The sequence below is a fragment of the Heliangelus exortis genome, chromosome 2 (assembly GCF_036169615.1).
Source record: "Heliangelus exortis chromosome 2, bHelExo1.hap1, whole genome shotgun sequence".
NCBI lineage: Eukaryota > Metazoa > Chordata > Aves > Apodiformes > Trochilidae > Heliangelus > Heliangelus exortis.
In genome coordinates this window covers 96,360,882-96,374,788 of record NC_092423.1, presented here as the reverse complement: position 1 = coordinate 96,374,788, position 13,907 = coordinate 96,360,882, and the positions used below count along the sequence as shown (strand labels likewise).

The 13,907-nt window shown below is 35.6% G+C and overlaps 1 protein-coding gene across 2 annotated transcripts in view; it reads right to left on the bottom strand.

Annotated features, from left to right (window-relative positions):
- Nucleotides 1–13,907, bottom strand: part of CDH19 (cadherin 19) — a 58,942-nt gene that overhangs the window by 16,421 nt on the left and 28,614 nt on the right. The window contains exons 5-9 of one of the 2 annotated variants that reach the window (XM_071737079.1): nt 10,628–10,747; nt 9,840–10,004; nt 8,937–9,121; nt 7,265–7,518; nt 4,065–4,201 (exon numbers count right to left, since the gene is read on the bottom strand). In XM_071737079.1, the coding sequence (XP_071593180.1) occupies nt 4,065–4,201; nt 7,265–7,518; nt 8,937–9,121; nt 9,840–10,004; nt 10,628–10,747 (861 nt within the window). The remainder of the gene's footprint in view (nt 1–4,064; nt 4,202–7,264; nt 7,519–8,936; nt 9,122–9,839; nt 10,005–10,627; nt 10,748–13,907) is intronic. The other variant, XM_071737080.1, reaches the window with a different exon arrangement.

The window sequence follows — 13,907 nt, the reverse complement described above, 5'->3', positions numbered from 1 at the left end:
TACCAAAGTTTATGATCTATCAGAGCCATCCCAAAAATACTTCTTTCTGGGGTGACATTTCTCTTGCTGAATCCCAACATCCATAATAATACATTAGGCAAGGAAACCACACTCAGCTTATTTTCCAAGCATACATAGTAAGTAGCATGTATTCCTTTTAGAAATAATATCAGCAGTTCAGGGCTTACTTAACCTCTTTTACATAATTCAGAGTTGGATGTGTAGGGCAGATATTTGTCTGCATTGTAATTTAAAGGAAAACTTTGTAATATGCTGGGAGGCAGGAAATACCTTTGGTGGCTTTAGTCATATACAAAGTGGCATGGGAAGAACCCATCTACCTTGACCTATTCCTAACTTGCTTGTTCGTAGGATTCATGGATATCATACTGTCTCTAAAGCCTACCACTTTGCTTACATAAACATTTTGACAGTACATTTCAGCCTAGAGCTGCCATTCACATCTGTTTTCATTCACAATTTTTCTTCTTTCTTTTTTTTTTTTTTTTTTTTCTTTTTTTTTTTTTTGCTAAGAGTCTTGTTTCTAATTCCTTACTATATTTTGGTTGCTGTATTGTAGCTTTTGGTGTTTTGCTGCGCTTTTGTTTTGGTTATTTTTTTTCCTACTCAGCAAAAACATTTCTCATGTTGCTGTTGGGATACAGCAGCATAGAAGATTTTATTTTTTTTAATTTTTCTGAAATCACAGATATTTTGATTTGAGAGGCAGAGATACATTATAAAGCCTCTCTTGGAATCAATGCCTGGTAAAAAGTTAATAAGGAATTTGGGCAAAACAAAGTGCCTTCTTTGGTGACAAGGAGGAAAAATGGTAGTCACCACTTTTTTAGTCTTTTATCTTTTACATAGGAAAATAGTTTTCAGAATTTGAATATAGCTATTGTACTCATATCCTACATTATGCAAAAGATCTTTCAATGAGCAGAAAATTTCTTTGTCATACACACCATGAGATAAGAACTTGGAAAAAAATGTTTAGAAGAAGAAGATATCAAGTGCAATAGGCTGAGTCAGTGTGAAGAAAAAAAATAGACAGTTCAATTACCAGACACCAAAATTAGTAATTTGCTTATTTTGGAGCTATGTGAAAAGAAAAGCAATGACCGTATCTGAAGACTAACTAGAACTCAATACTTACAGGAGATTAAAGCACTCATGGCACTGTCATCTGCCATCAAAAGGAAACTTGTAGTAAGAGTAATAGTAGCTGTCATTATAATTCAGGATGAATCAAATTTATTTACTACTCATAGAAAATGGACACAAGTTATGTACTTTTTTAAAGGACTGTTCTAAATCTGTTAACAGCAGTATATATGACCAAAAATGGGTGACAACTATACATTAAGTATTGTGTAAATTATATGATTAGTGACTGAAAAGTTCTGTAGTCATGTAGTAGGTCTGCAACCCACTATAGAAAGACATCTGCAAGATCCACTGGTAAAATATCTGTTGTCTCTTGCAGATAAGTTTTCTTATGACTGGCAATGTGCTTTTCCAGTGGGCATATAGAAAAATTATTATCAAAGTAAGCCTGAGCTAGTTGTTATCACTGTGAATTTTTATTGGTCATCTATATTCAATAAAGAGAAATTTGAACCAGATAATTCCTCTTCTAAAATAATTAACTATCAGTATCTTCATCTGACTCAGCAAACCAGTAATAAATCTGATTACTTAAGGATTTCTTGCTCGTATGCATGGTTAGAATGATGTTCTTTATGCTGTCTCCTTTACTGGGTAGAAACTGACTACAACCAAGTAAAAACTGATCAAAGGAAACTTGGTCTCTTTTGACCTAGAACTATCTTAGAAGAAAAGTGGAGTAAGACTCAACAGATTGCTGATTCTGATTAATTGTGTCTAAGGCCCAATGTATTACATCTTCTGGGCTCTTTTAAAATCTTCTATCTCCATTACATGAGACACCGTAAGTCTGCAATAACAGAGTCAATGTCCTCTTACTAATCTCTAACCTCTGCCATTATAATGGAGCCAAATGCTTGTATCCTTTATAAATGTCAGGACCTCAACAGACCCCCAAGGATGTTGCTATTGTAATGCAGTTTCAGTATCTGCCTCAACTGCAATGAATATCTTGTGTGGATGAACTCTAATGGCATTTTGATTTGGCTTCAGTGAAGCCATAATATCATCCACCAAATTCCTCATACACACAGTATATGTTCTGACTATATATTTCAAGAAATAAAATGCTACTAGTTCATAATATAAAGCATTTCAGGTATGTCAAGACCAAGGTGACCTAACTGCAATGATCTTGAATACAGTGACCTTATCATCATTAAAGAAATGAAGAATAAGAATATGAAGATAATGAGGGCTCCGTTCCTCTATGACAACTTTCATTACTGTGAATGGCTCGCTTTTTTGCTGCAGGAGACAGTTGTTCATTTGTAACATTTGGTTCCTTCCTATTTTATTGTTTAACTAAACATAAAAGTTCAGACCAAAATCAGCCTGCTGTGTTTCCATAGTGCTATTCCAGACATGAGAAAAAATATGTCAGAGATCAATCTTGCCAACACCTGCCAGGTGCCCAACAACATGAGAAGGAAAATACATTCATGCTTAAAAACTCACAGAGAAGCTGAAAAGGAAGAAAATACTATCAGTTCCTAGGCACAAAATAAAGACTTCAATGAAAATGGCTACTGACTATCCTATATTAAATTTCTAACAGTAATATTCAACATATAATCAGGGAATGATCCCTTTTGGGAGTAGTGTAATTCATGAATACGTGTTTAAAATGGACTTAGAAATAAATATAATTTGAAATTCAGGATTTAAAAAAACTCGATTAAAGTATTTGGCAAAAACTGTTTGATTTATTAATTGTCATCCTGAGACCCCACCTGGAGTACTGTGTCAAGTCCCGGAGTCCCCAGCACCAGATGGACATGGACCTGTTTGAATGAGTCCAAAGGAGGACCAGGAAGATGACCAGAGGCCTGGATCACTTCTCCTATGAAGACAGGCTGGGACAGTTTGGGTTCTTCAGCTTAGAGTAGAGAAAGCTCTGGGGAGACCTTACAGCAGCCTTACAGTACCTACAAGGGGCCTGCAGAAAATCTGGGGAGGGGTATTTTACAAGGCTATAGAGTGATAGAACAAAGACAAAAAAAGTTTGAAGCTGAAAGATTAGATTAGCTCTTAGAAACAGATTATTTAGTGTGATGTTGGTGAGACGCCGGCACAGGTTGCCCAGAGAAGTTGTGGGAGGCCCCTCCCTGGAAGTGTTCTAGGCCAGGTTGGATGGGGCTTTGAGCAACCTGAACAAATGGGAGGTTAGAACTAGATGATTTTTAAAGTCCTTTTTAATCTAAACCATTCCATGATTCTGTGATTCGTAAGTTTTTTCTCCTTACCAGTATGGTAAGTTATTAAATAATATCCTAATAATATTGTTATTTTGCCTTATAAATCAGTAGCTATTAATTTTCTAGAATGTCATCCTGGAGTTATGGCAACCACATCAAGGGAAGAACAAACAGAGGCAATTTGCATTTGACTTTCAAACCAACCTGATGGGTAAAATCTTTATAAAGGATGCTTCTCAGATGTAATTGTTACTGAGGAGAAGTCTAGCTGATTTAGGCCTTACATTCACGATTAATGAGCCACAGGTTTCTGACTGGTGTTAAATTAGACCCCAGCTAATTTCACAGTAGTAAAAAATCTGGTGTGAAATTAACCAGGGTCTAATTTAACATAAGATCTTGCAGTGCAGGAGCAATTTGTGTGCTTCACTGTAACTTGAAAGTGTTACACTTTCCATCCTATTATAATTTCCTTTCTTTTTCTATAAGGTCATCTTTTATGAAAGAACACATGACCTTGGAGTTCCAACACATTCCAGTTCTATTTAACTAATCTTTTTAATAAAGCTCCTAAATGTAGCAAGCAACAGTACTATAATGAGAAAGAAGCATGTATTCTCCACTTAAAAGAAGCCATATTTAGACGATAATTGCAGCTTGCAGTATATAAAACACAGCGTTCCTTAAATTTCTTACTTGTTTCTGTGGCTGTAACAGTTAAGTTGTGCCAAGAAGCTGCCTCTCGGTCCAGAGGTTTTGTTGTAAAGATTGTTCCATTGTGTTCATCGATGCTGAACAACCTCTTTAGTTGCATGCCATTGACAATAGAGTATCTGCATCAAAAAAGTAAAGAGATTCTCTAATACTGAAGTGTTCTATCAGAAAGCAAGGACACAGAAAGCTATTGTCAGCTGCAAAAACAGAGCTGTGCATATATACATATAAACGCGTGCTTCAATAACTCAGAAACCACAAAAAATGTACACTTATAAACATTTTAAATTCAGTGCTGCCAAGATCAAAGCTCTTCTTCTTATAAAACTAAATATGTCTCAGATCTATATTAATATGAACTGAATCCGAAATGTATTATTCATTCTTACTTCTAAGTCAGGCTCACAGCAGGTGAATGGCTTTGTTGAAAAGAAACAGCAAAAGTGCCACCTGTGAAATGAATAACACTAACAGCTAAGTGGAGGTATAATGGCAAATATATTTTATCATTACTGACATGCTCTGATGCCTAGGGAATGGGCATTATAAAGACAGACAACTATGTGTAATGATGTGTCACACAAGTAGGGTGCAAAATCCTAATGCAGGAGAAGATTCCAAATGAGTCCAGTGTTTCTTAGTCTTCACTTAAAAGAGTGGATGCTATGTCCGTATGCAGACATGCACATGCACACGTACATACATACATACCATTCAAATTGCTAAAGCTTAAGCACTGGTCACAGGCAAGAGATGGACTGAAAAAGACACCAAAGATATTGGTTCAAATGGAAATGATAGTTAAAAAAGTTTTTCATGACATATAAAAAAGACTGTGTGTCACAGTTCCTAGTAGAGTCTATTTCATGGAAAATAAACCTGTTAGTGGGGTTGAAAGTTTCTTACAGTTCCATTTTGGAATTCCCACATGCAATTATTCCCTCTTTTGTTGTACCTTTAGTCGTGCTTGACAAAGTCTCTATGTCTCCTGTTGGCACTTAGAACTCCAGCTTGGATTATGTGCCAGTGGTTGGATGACTCTATAATTTGTTATTTATAGTTACATTTTGTCTGTTTTGACATTCAGTAAGAGGATAAATAAAGGAACCAACACAACTTGGTCACTAAAATTTCTTATTTGAGCCAAAAATGTGACACTTACAACCCTCTATTTTGGGGATTTAAAAAATATTTAATTTTATTTTTAGACTATATTTGCATCCAAAGATTTTTGTAGGGTTTTCTGACACTGGTGTTTTGTTTTGTATGGGGTTTTTTTGTGTTTTTTTGTTTTTTGGTTGATTGGTTGGTTTGGTTTATTTTGGTTTTTTGTTCTATTTTGTTTGGGGGTGTTGGGGTTTTTTTGGTGGTGTTTGTGGTGGGGTTTTTTGTTTTTTTCTTTTTTTTTTGGTAATTTTAGTCTTGATACTTTTCAGAAAATCTACATTGAATATTTTTAGATGTTATTTTATTATTGATGTAATGAGGCTTTTTTGCATGTCCTTGTTTACATTGTTTCTTGAACAGAGGGGGTGCACGGTGCAACACAGATAGTTTTCTATAGTATAAGCAAAGTCTGTAATTTATGATAGAAATAGTTTCAAAATTAGCTCAATGCATGGCACTTAGCCCAATAAACATACCCTTACATTCAGTAAACATACCTTTACATTAGAAGTGACATTCTCTGCTTTATAGAAACTCAATGCAATATGTGCATCGTTGTAATACAGAAGTAGTCATTTTGCAGCAAATTCCATTTTCAAAACCAAGAAGTCATTAATATGTAGTGTTTAAGTGTTTCACAGGAGATGATGCAATCATCTCAATGAACCACAAAACAAGCCTTTTTTCTTTTAAAGAAAAGTGCATGTATATTTTTATTTAGTCTTATTTAACTTATGACTAACTTACTAAGCATAAGCAAATAAAGAAGAATCATGAGACTGGCCTTGTTTTGAGTAAACCTCTCAAGTCATAACAATAGGTAGGCATGCATATATGTGTTGCTGATATTAAGATTCTGCTAAATTAATATACACATCATACATTATTTCATGCCTCATCCATTTGTCCCTGTATCTTATGTTGTCTAATTTGCGCAGTACAAAGGGACATCAAGTAACTCAAAAAGCTATTTCAATAAGAAAACCCCTATTAAAAATTAATTGCCTGTTTTGCCCCATGAGAAAAAGCAAAACTATTTTGCAAAATTAAAAGTTTGGGTCACTCTTTAGATCATATCTCCATGGAGCAATTGTGGTAGATACAGGGAACTGGTAAATTTTTGGTTCTGCTGAGCTGACCAGATATGAGATGAGCTGATCTGTGTCTCCCTCCCAATGCCTCCCTCCCTCTCCATCTCACTGCATCTCCAGAAATTATTTAGAACAGAATGGAAAACCTTCAGGCACACAGAGGTTTGGCTGCAGTACCCTACCTCTGCTGTTTTGCCCAGCTTCTTCAAGGCTACTCTTTAAAATAATACCCCATCTTAAAGTGATTGAAAATGTACAAATAAAGCTATTTTGTTCAGATTGAGGCCTAGAGGGCAGAATTTAAACTAACATTTTGGATCTGGCTGGGGTAGAGTTAATTTACGTCATAATTGCTGGCATTGGTCCATGTTTTGGATTGGTGGCCAAAACAGTATTAATAACACAGGAATGTTTTCACTATTGCTGAGCAGTGCTTACACAGAGCCAAGGCCTTTTCTGTTCTCACCCCACCCCACCAGTGAATAGGCTGGGGATATCATGCTCAACAACAGAAGTAAAAGGAGGTGGCCAGAGCTGCCAGTTCTCAGGGGTTAGATGAGTATTGACCAGCTGGTGGTGAGCAATTGTTCAGGGTTGTTTGGGGGGTTTTAAAATTTTTTTTGCATAACTTGTTTTTCATGGATTTTTTTTTCCATAACTAAACTGTCTTTATTGAGACCCATGACTTTTTGCATTTGAATCTCCTAATGGTCTCTCACATCCCACTGGCTGCAGGAGTGAGCAAGCAGCTGTATGATCCTTGGCTGACTACAGAGGTGAAACAGTAACACCTAGAATAATCAAGGCTCTCACAATGAAAGCCTGTTTAGCTGTAATAATCAGCCAAGGTAAGGAACAGAAATGGCCTCTAGACAACCCAAATGCATTTTTATCTGAGGCCTGTGCCAGTTTTAAGTTAAATACCTGACTGGGCTGTCATCATCATCTGGATCTCTAGCAGTTACAGTGCCCACCAATGAGCCACTCACAGCTTCTTCAGCAATCTCCATCACGTAGTTTTCCGAGGTGAAAACTGGAGGTTCATCAGCATCTTCCACATTGATTTTGACTATGGTTTTGTCTTCAAATGGTCCTTCTTTCATAAAACGGTCATCAATGTACCTGTTTACAACTTTTGCTTGAATACGATATCTTCTTTTGCCCTCATAATCCACTCTCTGTTAAGAAAGTGAGATGTGGAATATTTTTTTCTCCACAGTTGATTTAAATACAGTTCAATAAATAGTGTGATATTAATTTTTTTTTTTTTTTTAAAGAGTGCTACCTTTCTTTTGGGAATGTTTCAAGAGTAGCTACTTCTAAGATGTCTTTTTTGATGCTAAAATCACTTTAAAATTAAACTACGCTATGCTTTCACATATAGGCTGGCTTTAATGCTATAGTTAACACTGTAACAGAAGTCTTCCTGTAGAATGTCAGCCCTAAGGAAAATAATTTCTGGTACAGGTATTTCCAAAATAGGTGTAACCTTGTAGACACTATTCTTCACTGTTATATAAACAAGGAAAATCAATTAATCTGTAAGGACTAACTGAGTATGCTGAAATTTAGTCTGCAAAAGAAATAAATTCCAGAAGGCAGCAGTGAGTATTTAATAAATACATATTTGCATTACTATTTTCACTAGTCATTGTCTTCTGTAGTGAAAAAAAGGTAAATAGCTGTCTGAATTGTAATAAATCAATAAAATAAAAACAGACAAACAAACTGTCCCCCCACAAAAAAACGCTGTAGTGAAATGAGGCAACCAGGTGCCACTAATTGCCAGGTAGTGGCCATGAGCTTGTGTTAAGCCCACCTGTGCCTGCGCTCACGCGCAGTTGGGGCCTGCCCTAATCAGGCACAGGTGGGCTTAACACAAGCTCGTGCCCACTACCTGGCAATTAGTGGCACCTGGTTGCCTCATTTCACTACAAAATGCCAAAAACAAAACCAAAACCCAATAAACACACAAAAAAACACAACAAATCAAGCAGCCCACAAGCAAACAAAAACAAATTTATAGCATTAATTTCTTTAGGCTCTTGGGTTTCACTAGACTATCAAACTCTATCACCATTTCAGATGAAGACCCGGAAATCTTCCTATGTTTTTCCAAAGTAAATCATACAAAATCAAAGCTTCTTGAAAATCTCAGTTCCTAAACTGGTATCTCTCTGAGTACACTTAATATATTTTCAAAGTTATATCGTAGCAAGACCTTCACTGTCTATCTAATACTGTAATACATTCTGGCTTCAGTTAAGTTTAACAGGAGGTTTGGAACTGAGGAATGTTGTGTACAATTTGTTGGTAAAGATTTTACAGATGATGCACATAAGAGAACATTTTCTCACAATGGGATGTACTGTGCTGCACAGCTAGGAATAATGTAAGAGACTTTAACTGCCACTACAGTACTCAGAAGTAACAAAATATGTTTCTTTTTCTTCCCCTAACATCTCAATCAGATCACAAACCCGGAAGAAAGAAAAAAATAGTAGAGTCCAAATCAACAGGTCTTTTTTAAACATTCAGCTTACTTGAGAAGAATTTTTCCAGTACTTAAATATTTTCTAGGTTTCTGGGATCTCACCTTTTTTAATAAGATAATTCCTTCTTGAGTCTCATTGTTAGTAATGATGTCAAAAACGTCCGAGCTCTCTCCTTCAATGAAATAGGTCACAGCTGCATTCTCCCCTGTGTCACTGTCTTCTGCCAAGATTTTGCCCACAGTAGTGCCCACAGGGGCCTCTTCAGAGACACTCATATAGTAGAGTTCTAAAGAAATAAATACTGGCTCAGTGTAGTGGTCTGCCATGCTTAATACCTGCTGTAGCCATGATGGCCCCAGGTTCTTAGAAAGTTAGTGAAAGAGCTCAGTTTTTTGTGGAGCTGGGGATCTAATTCAGCTATGGATAGGTCTTGAGGGCAGAGAATGACAGGCTTTCCGCTCATAAGTCTTCTTCTTTCACTCCTATTCCAGCAGTAAGTGAAGAACTAAGGACAACCAACAGGATGAGAAATCAACGGAGGGAAGACATACCCCAACTGCATTTCACTAGTTCTTCCTGACAGCTCAGCTAGGAGCTCCCACATCTGCTAGAAACTCTCTGGATAGAAAAGGTCACATAATTTGCCAAAAATTTCACAGTATCTGTCAGCATAAAATGAAGAGAGAGGAAAAAGAAAGGAGGTGAGGTAAAAGCATACTAGATAACCTGTTGCTCAGATTTTAGGCTTAGGTAGGGCAAACTGTATAGAAAGGAGCTGAGTAAGTCATTGGTCTCCAAAGACCACTGATAAAAACATGAGGTCTGAGGTCCTTTATAATGATAAGTTTTATTTTCCTCTTAATTTTTGAGCTTTTGTGTGGGAATGTATTTCACTGATTTAAGGTGAAGTTAAAGCAGAGATTTGTTCTGAAAAGAACTTCACAGAACTGCAGTAGATTTAAATTTCCTCAAGACATCAGCTACTGTAAGCAGCTTGTACTCACGCTGTTGAAACTTAGGTGGATTGTCATTGATGTCAGAAAGATTGATGGTAACAGTGGCTGTTGCTGAAAATGCCCCTGCTTGCCCAACCATATCTTTGGCTTGGATGATCACCAAATACTGATCTTTGGTTTCTCTATCCATTTGGGAAGCCATTCTGATGACCCCTAAAAATGAAAAGTATCATATAATGCCATGTTATATTATATATATTTTCCCCAACATGCCATATAATATTGGTATAAAATGCATCATTGGACACAGTTATTAATTCACAGCCTAAGCTGTGCACAACTAATACTGGGACTTAGTACTCATGGCAACATCTACACTGATCTATTCTGCATACTTACAGTTCTGGGTAGCAGAACACAGCGTATATCTCCTCTCCCAAATATAACCTTCTTTCTTCCCTAGAAATTAGGATTTTGGAGGGCTATCACATGTCTGTGGTTTCTCCAACACAGGAATAGATAGAAATGCCACATAATGAGCCGTAGACCTATCCAGCCAGAAGTGTTCCTAGGTCCATTTTCTGGATAGGGTACTCAGAATCTAACTCTTTTTTTAGCAAGATAAATTGCTAAATAAATTGGTGATTCTCTATAGAGATAGAATCTCAGCTTGCTATGGGAAAGAATTTTTTTTTAGAAAAAAAACTAGGAACTACGCAAAGGTGAGTAAGTGTAGGGCTGTATCAGTTTATCTTTGTGTTGAAATGAAGAATGTTTTTACTCTCATCCATTCTGTCTTTATGAATGTTTTCAAGTTACAAGATCGTTTGCAGCACCTGTCTGTGGCTCCACAGAGAAATAAGGCTGTCCCTGAAGGAGACTGTAAAGCAGACGGGCACCATTCCCATAAGAAGGGTCATCACCATCTGTAGCTGTTACCTGTATAACCGAAGTACCTCAAAGAAAAAAAAAAAAAAATTATGTTTAGTTTCTTCTTGTATACATTATCTCATAGTTTAAACCCTTTAAAAACATTTTAACATACAAGTTAAACTAACAAACGGTCCCAAATATTTACAGGAACAAATGGCACCTTCTATAATTTCCTTGGGAACCGTTCTTGTTACATTAACATTTTCAATTAAAGTGAAGATAACTAGTGTGTGTTTTTTCAGTACTATATTTATATGGCTTAAAATACCATGTATTGTATGCCTTTTCCCCTGATTTCTGATATGTGAGTGGAGTAGAGAAAACTGTTTCTTGTCCCCTTGTACATTCTCCAAGGTATTTTATGGAAGCTTCCCATAGAAATAAGAAAAAACACAGCCACTTTATCTCCAGTAGGCCTACTGGTGATAAAGAAATTAATTGTTAGCAAGCAAAGCAGCCAAGAAATATAGCAAGGCTCTGATAATATTTTTTATCTTTGAGTCTTTAATAAGGCTGTCCCTGTGCAAGAGTCATGGCAGAATTCCCAGTCAAAAAGACACATCAGAATCAGTTTGCAAGGCCTGATTTAATCTCTGGATGAAAGATGGTTATATCTTAGATAGAAGACTGACAGCAATCTCATTACACCATCCGTGATGACTGTCCTTTAAAAGACAATATTCACAGTAGCATCATTTTGTAAGGTTAATATTTTTTTTGTCTTTTTTCCTCACCTAGGTTCTGCATAAGAATACAAATACCACTTCTTATGAGGAACAGGGGGAAATCAAGATACTTCATAAAAAATTATGGTGTATGTTTTTATGGCTGCACCTGCTTACCAATATAGCTGTGTATTTATGCTGGAGGACAAAAGAAGAAGAAATAGTAAAGTGCAGGGACTTAGACCAGAAACATCTTTTTAAGGCAAATGCAAAATTGATACTTAGCCCCAGTAAAACATAGACATTAATTTCTGATTTCTAGATCAGTTCAAATATATTTTTAAAATAGAAATTAAGTCTTTCTCATGTAAGTTTATGTTGAATTAAAATTGTTGATTATTCAAAACAATTTTTTTTGCATTTTCTTGCAAGTCATTCAGCAGCATTTCACATTTTATCTTCTCTTAGAGTAGAAGTACACTAAAAATATATTAAATACCACAAACTTCTGTAGTTATGTACCCTTTAAAACATACTTACAATACTAAACACCTAACATTTAAGAGTGTTCACAGATGTATATATATATGTCTACAGACCCTCATTGCTTGGGAGAAACTTAAAGATAAAATGACAGATTAATATTCAATTGGGGAATATATATGCTTCAGAAATAACAATATTCTTTAATAAGACTGAAGGGTAAAGGAAATCCTCAGCTACACAATTGTTAACTTCGTACCAGCTGTGGTTTGTAAAAAGTGTTCTAATAAAGGATGTTTATTCTCAAAGACAATTTAGTATTATGAGACTGCAGTTGCTTTGAAAAATAAATCTAGTGCTAGTTAAGAAGGGGTCAAATATTACAAATAATCCAGTAGGTACAGTCTGTTATAAATGTGACGGTCTACTAAATAAACCCAAGTGCCCACATCAACATTTAGAAATTGAATTGTTTAGAGCACTATATTTTATAAATCAGTAATAAAATCCAGCAATTACAGGATGCGAAGTTATCATTACAGTTTTTTGAGGCTCTTTTATTTAAAGATAGTGTGGTTTCTTTAGAAAGAAATGTTAACTGTAAACCAGCACTTGCTTCTTCTCTAAGCCCCAGTCTACTCTCTGCTTGCCTGTTCAATCTTTTAGATTATACCAGAAAGTAGAGGCATTGAATTTGCCCATCTGGGCTCAGTGAAATTTAGCTGGGGGGGGGGGGATATAATGAAAAGGTGAACAGGCAAGGGGCATCTGGTTAAAGGGAAGGTGACTTCGAGGGAAGCAATAACAGATCTATGATTTCCTGCTCTCTGAGGAGGAAGACTGGTTTTAGACTGGAGTGGCAGGGGACCATATAAAGACAGGGCTATTGCTTCTCACATTTTTTTAGGGCAAAGATTTCATTATCACTATATAAACCTCTACATTAAATATTAAGTATGTAATAATTAGAAGGAAATTGTGATGATGGGTTGGTTTTTTTGATTAGTTTGGGGTTTTTGTTTGTTTGATTGATTGATTTTTAGATTTACATTTGAGTGATAGAACCACCTTCAATGTTAAAGTTATGTACAAAAAATAATAAAAAAGAAGAAAACCTGATTTTTTAATAACTTCATGGTTGGAAGAAGAGTAATTTACCAGATATAAATAGTATTTTTTAAATCTTTCAGTGAACACATAGCCCTTCCCCCAAACAAACAAAAAAAGCAAAACTCCAAATCCCAACCTCTTGACAGTCCAGTAATGACATGATGTAATTTACAATCCAACAGAGATATTGTACAAAATCTGTGTTAAAATATATGTCATGGAATAAACAAAATAACTGAATACATCTGTGGGCTTTCAAGAATGAATTTTTGAATATAGGAGTCTGTGTGATGTTGGTATAAAGTTTAGCCCCAAGTATGTGTTTTATGTAAGACAGTAATGGTTTAAGTTGAATAGTAAACACACTTTCACAGCTTTTGCTCTTTGTTAGCTTTATTTAAGGCAAACTACATTTTGCTGATTGCTGTGTAATATTTTCCTTTGTATTCCTTTAGCTTTGTTTTTTCCCTTTTTGAGCAAAACATAGTAGTGCCACACATATTGCCACCCATTTAGTAAACTATAGAGCCTTCATATGGGAAAAAGTTGTTCATTTTTCTAACTATAGCTTGAAATCTATAGTCATTAAGTACTTATATAGTATTGCATCTGACTTTTAACCATTCTGTCATACATACTGCGTTTGTACAAGTTTAAAAACTATATGGAAGACACTTAATATAAAATTGTACCAAATGCCTAAGGCAAACCCATAATCTTGTGTTCTGAGAAGAGTCCATGTGCTGATAGACTTTTCATTTACTGTGACACTTGCATATAAAATTCTAATAAAATTTAGTACTGAAGATAAAAGAGAGATAAGAAAGAAGTAAAATATATTAATTTTTTTTTTTTTTTTTTTTTGTCAATTAGTATATATATTGGTATTTGTACATAACTAGGCAAAGTTAACTGTGCATATTTT